This window comes from Sinocyclocheilus rhinocerous, unplaced genomic scaffold (genome assembly GCF_001515625.1).
Source record: "Sinocyclocheilus rhinocerous isolate Xijiao unplaced genomic scaffold, SAMN03320098_v1.1 scaffold1079, whole genome shotgun sequence".
Lineage (NCBI taxonomy): Eukaryota > Metazoa > Chordata > Actinopteri > Cypriniformes > Cyprinidae > Sinocyclocheilus > Sinocyclocheilus rhinocerous.
The window spans coordinates 130,496-136,647 of record NW_015650124.1 but is presented as its reverse complement, the minus strand read 5'-3'; the positions used below and the strand labels follow the sequence as shown (position 1 = coordinate 136,647).

The 6,152-nt window shown below is 33.7% G+C and overlaps 1 protein-coding gene across 4 annotated transcripts in view; it reads right to left on the bottom strand.

Moving 5' to 3' along the window:
* Window positions 1–994: 994 nt before the first annotated feature.
* LOC107711540 (pre-B-cell leukemia transcription factor 2-like) overlaps window positions 995–6,152 on the bottom strand; it is a 12,917-nt gene continuing 7,759 nt past the window's right edge. For 3 of the 4 annotated variants that reach the window (XM_016516525.1, XM_016516529.1, XM_016516526.1), the window contains exons 5-9: window positions 5,273–5,408; window positions 4,982–5,123; window positions 2,865–2,959; window positions 2,664–2,714; window positions 995–1,410 (exon numbers count right to left, since the gene is read on the bottom strand). In XM_016516525.1, the coding sequence (XP_016372011.1) occupies window positions 1,330–1,410; window positions 2,664–2,714; window positions 2,865–2,959; window positions 4,982–5,123; window positions 5,273–5,408 (505 nt within the window). In that variant the 3' untranslated portion in view covers window positions 995–1,329. The remainder of the gene's footprint in view (window positions 1,411–2,663; window positions 2,715–2,864; window positions 2,960–4,981; window positions 5,124–5,272; window positions 5,409–6,152) is intronic. The other variant, XM_016516527.1, reaches the window with a different exon arrangement.

Here is a 6,152-nt window from a genome sequence, read left to right as displayed (position 1 = left end):
CCTTGATGCAAAAAAGGTTTTTCTGTAATATATATATATATATATTATATAATAATATGATATTATGTATCATAAAATCTTAATTAAATAAAAAATTTGCTCAATTTTCTGTAAGGAAAAAAAATCCTTATTTTTTTTATTTGGAGAGTTGAGAATTCGATTTTTTTGCACTACAGTAATAGGAAGTTTTCATTAAAATAATGACGTCATAATATTTATATTACAGTATCATAATGAAACCTTGATGCAAAAATAGGCTTTTATGTAAAAAAAATTATAATATATAATACAATCAAAATCTTTAAAAATGGGCTTAATTTTCTCTAAGAAAACAAAATCCTTATTTCTTTTGATTTAGAGTTGAAATATAATTTAGACATGCTCGTGACAGAATTTATGAAATTCATCCTATTATATTTTATTTAGTGCTGTCAAATGATTAATCGCATCCAAAATAAGAGACAGCAAACACACCTCATTCATATAACTGATACATACACAAACCCAGTAAAAAAGAGAAACGCACACACACACACCAAAAAAAACTATCTTTGGATTTTTCTCTATTGCCCCCATCACCCAAGCCAATTCTATCTGAGCTTTGAATAAACAATATAGAGCAGTGATAACAATAATATAATAACTATAATGAAAGCAGTCTTAATGCAGTTGAAAAGGTTCCTCTTTCAACACCCAGATATCGCAGTAAGAAACAGTGGAAGTTGTAATGTAGTGGAAAAGTGAAAATAAAACTAAAATAAAATACATGACAGCAACTAAACGCCATGAACTCATCCAGCTCTTCTCTCTCACACAAACACACTCATTCATCCAAACGGAGAAAAGGGCCTTATTCATGAAACAAACGACTCAACAAATGCATAAATTGTTTGCAAAACTAAAACTTTTTTATGTAAATTAGCATTTTACACACACACACATATATATATATAAATATATATATATATATATATACTGTATATATGTATGTGTGTGTGTGTGTGTGAGACATTTTGACAGAAATTTGTTCTGCTCGCACTGAACTGAACGCAAAAACAATTACGATTTTACAAACAATTTACATCATGCTTCATGAATGAGGCCCATTCTTAGGTAAATTACCGTATTGAATGGAATACGACAATTGTCATTAGAACAGCTTTATGAACGGTTTACATGGAAAATCTCTGCTCGTGTTTCATGTCAAGTCTGATAATGAGCTTCTAAAAACAAAACTAAAACTGCATTTGGGTAGAAGAGTGACCATCATTCTTTCGTCATTTGGTGTGTCCTCCGGTATCGGAGCGGGACGCCAGCGGAAGGAGCTCATCAGTCCGAGTTGTCAGAGTGATCGCTGCCGGGTGAAGCGGCGGAGGGTGGCGTGTTCTGCTCCTGCCAGCTACCATTAGTCTGCAGACAAAGAAAACTGCTGTTAAAACCAGAAAAACACAAGTCGTCCTATACAGAAATCTCTAAACAAAATACTAGCATACGCGCCAGAATATAAGGCCTGTTCACATTGAGTGAAAAAAAAATCTCATTATGCTGAAGATGTTATTTACAATGATCTGGCTTAAAGTTATAGTTTGGATTAACATGAGGGAGAACATTTTCACATTTTGCTGTTTGTAGTGGATTTTGCCACGTTGCTCACATTGTACTTAAAAGTAACGCAGAAAGGCTATTTTGTAAAATGATCAATTTTTTTATTACTAACAAAAGAGCACTATTATCATTCTATCAAGATATATTCCTATTTACGGCAAGTGAAATATATGGTTGAATAATAATAATAGTAAAAAAAAAATAATCATTTCAACATTTATACCACACTATATTTTTATTACTAATATTTTTACTACTAATATCATTATACCAATATATTGCTATTTTACACTTATTTAAAGCAAGTGAAATCTAATAATAATCTGAATTGGGAGATAATTTACATTTTTAACAACAATACACATTTTATAATAATAATTTAAACATTTATACAGCACTTTTAATTATTTTTTTATTTATTACTATCTATTATTTTTATTAATGATAATAAACCACTATTATTATCATTATACAAAGATATTCATATCTCACACTTAATTGAAGTGAAATCTGTATTAGTAGATAATAAATAGAATTATTTTAAACATTTACACAGCACCTTATTTACTATATTTAATACTAATAATAGTCCACTAGTCTTATCTTTATAATCAAGAAGATACATGTATATTTCACATTTATTTGAAGTAGCCTAAAATCTGTATTATTAGATAATAAAATGTTAAACATTTGATATTTGAAATATTTTATTTCACACTTATTTTATGTGAAATTTGTATTAGCAGATTTAAAGTTTTGATTTCATTTAAACAGTATTTTTCTGGACACTTTCACTCAAAGAGCTTAGATAGGTTATATTTTGTATGTAAGACCACATATGTGCAATTCACCTTTGTTCATTTGTGTGAATGTTTCTCATAGAAAATGCATGTGCCACTTCACACATTGCTCTTGATATGAATAGGCCTTAATTATAATCAGCAGAGCAGAGTGAATCCTTGCAAAAAAGCATAACTGAGTAAAGATCACAGTGAAAGTCACTTAAAAAGCGAGACCGACAGAGGCAAACACAAGCATGCATGTGATGAGCTCCTCACCCGGCTCTCTCTGGTACTACAGAGTCTTTTTGAGAAGCGTGATTGAGCGTCCTACCAGAGAGAGAGAGGAAAAGGACATTTAGGCAGAGCTGCACGGCAAACAAACAACACACAAAAGCACATCATTCACCAGTGAGATCCAAACTCATGCACAGAGATGATGACATGCAGCGGGCCGCAGGAATGCTGACTGAGTCATACCTGAGCCCCCATGTGATAGCGAGGCTGCTCTCCGTTCATTGGAGGAACTCCTAGGAAGCAGTCAGCTGACCCTGACAGCGAGAACGATCCGGAGCCTGGAAGAATGAGAGGTACGAGACTCAGTCATATATGAAAAACCTTGTAACACATTACTACCATGCCTTTTACTAGAGCAGGGGTTTTCAAACTGTGGGTGAGGCAGTGCCCCAGCCTGGCCCCCCCATTTAAAATGCTCTAGACTCACCCCTGCGGGCGGAAAAAACAGTCCCGCGCAGACCTCTAAAACGAAGCGTTTGAGAGAGGCGGGGCATAGAGGACCTACAATAATGTACAGTATTTGAAAAATAATGTGTTTTTTGAACATTAAAGCATGTCAACATATTCTGTTACACCAAATACACAAAATAATGATCTTTAAAAAAGCATCATATGACCCCTTTAAAGAAATGTTACTGAGCAACTGACGAGTAACAAGTCTCGTGCAGCGCTGTCAGTATACATGCAATTCGTGCGTGCATTAGAAAATATAACATTCTGCAGTTTATTTACTAATCGTTTGAGGCCATTTCGCGATTTCAATCATCATACAGTAGCCTAACCACCAGCATCAGCCACCTCTTCATCTCATCGGAGACATGTGATGCAGCACAAAACAGTCTTTCGCTTTCGGTGCTTCGTGCTTGTAATGATTTCTGCGTCTTTCTCTAATAGTTTTAAATACTTTCACACTGCCGACATATTTGCTGCATTAGTGTGTGCCTCTATTTGATCGCGTTAGTCATTGTTCGGTACATATTATTCGGCCTTATTGGCTGAACACAAAATATATTTTTTTGCTATTTTCGGCCGAATTTCGGTTGCCGAACATTCGGTGCATCCCTAAAAGAGTTGGTTTTTGTTCCTTCGTATGCATTTGGCTACCTACCAATAAGGAAGCGGTCTGTAAAAAGCTTTTCACATGTACGGGCTGAGCGGGGCACAAACGCGGATTTAAATGTAACACACATGATTTAAACATTTCTACACATGCAAGCATAACAACATTTTCATTTTCACCAGTTAAAAAAATTCAATCTTTTATTGTAATGTGTCAGTAAGAAATATTGGTGAGATTTTTGTTTGCACAAGGAGTCTGACAGCAGCCAGTGCTCCACACAGAGATATGAGAAAAAAATAATTTTGGCCACCACTGTACATTTTAATAATTTTTTATTTATTAATTTATAATTTTACTGTTATACTTTCAATATAACATTATGCAAAATAGATCCTAACAGAAAGTGATTAAATATTGTGGTCTTTGTTCATCATGCACATACATGTCAATCAAATGGAGCAAAACACAAAGCAAGCAGTTATTTTCATTTTAGAAATACATATGTTGTCATACACACTACTGTTCAAACATTTGAAGCAAAGATGCATTAAATTGATCAAAAGTGACAGTAAAGACATTTATAATTTTAGAAAAGATTTATATTTTAAATAAACGCTAGACTCTATTCATCAAAGAATCCTGAAAAAAACTTGAGCAGCAAATCAGCATATTTTCATGATTTCTGAAGGATCATGTGACACTGAAGACTGGAGTAGTGATGCTGAAAATTCAGCTTTGCATCACAGGAATAAATTACATTTGAAAATATATTCAAATATAAAACAGTTCTTTTAAATTGTAATAATATTTCATAATGTTTTTCAGTATTTTTGATCACATAAATTCAGCTTTGGTAAGCATTAGAGATTTACAAAGTTACAATTATGTACAGACCCTAAACTTTTGAACAGTAATATATTTATAACATTGTATTATATTGTTAAACATCTAAATGTATAGTTATTGCTTTCAAACATATTTAATCACTTTATACCTGAAATCGTTTTTGCACAATATTGGTTTCATTTCATTTGACCGATTCACCTCCGTGAATCAAATTCAATGATTCAATTCAGATCTCTGATTCAAGAGATTCGTTTGCATTATCTCTGCTGCAGCAAACTATATGTAGGTAAATGTTGCTGTTTCTTAATATGTATTAAATATACCGCTCAGGACTATTTCAAATCTCCAAAACTAGTGTGAAAATGCCCTGTTAGAGCTAAAGACTTGAACTAACCAGTGGAGTTTGGAGTGTGGGGTGATTCCTCGCTCTGTGTCGCCCCTAAGGCCGTCTTCATGGCATACAGATTGGCCTCTTCCTGGAACTTCCCAATGTTCTTCTTATAGCGAATCCTCTTGTTGCCAAACCAGTTGGACACCTGTCATGATTTCAGAGCCAAAATTAAACTGATCCGTCTCCGAGGACCGGACGCTCCCTTAGTGGACTGAGAGCCAGGCTCCTTTCAAACGCTCAAAAGAAAACAAGCCTATTAGATAGAGAAAATAGATCTGATAGAGGAGCTCACACCTGAGACATAGTGATACTGCACTGCTTGGCCAGCTCTTCTTTGGCCTCCTCGCTCGGGTAAGGGTTCGAGAGATGCGAGTAGAAATACTCATTCAGGACCTCTGTGGCCTGTTTACTAAAATTACGCCGTTTACGCCTGACAAAGCAAGAAAATGTAATAGTCAAAAAATTAATTTGCAATCAGCTTCTGCATGAAGAACAAACAGGGTTTCTGCAGGTGTTATGAAGGTAAATTTAAGACTTTTTAAAGACCCTTTTAAGACCAAGGAAAAAGGAAAAAATGAAATTGCATCATATGACCCCTTTAAGGAATAAATTGAAGGGAACACAATATGTACGTTCTGTCAATATATTGTATTAGCACCGCTTCAAAATTTGAAAATACAACCCCAACTGATCTTTTTAATTCGTTTATCAAAAATAAAAAATGTTAAGGATTAGAATATGGAAATAGAATACTGTACTTTCAGATCAGACTGCAAAAAAATGCTCTTTTTCCTCAGTATTTTTGTCTTGTTTTCCAGTGCAAATGACTAGAGATTTTTAAATCAAGATACATTTACTTGAGAAGAAAAACGACATAACATAAGGAGTCTTGTTTTCTGTGAAACTGATCAAAATTAAGTGAGTTTATGACTAAAACATGACCAAATATCTGCCAATGGGCTCAGTAAAATCTATCTAATTCAAAGGAAAATTTACATATATTTGTTCTTGTTTTAAGCATGAACTAGGGCTGGGCGATATAGCTAAAAAATGTATCAACAATATAATGTTTCATATCGTTCGGTATCGATAATTATTGACATTTTTTAGAACCTATTTTAAAACAAAAAGCAATAGAAATTTTTTTTTACATTTAACCACTGTATTTATAATT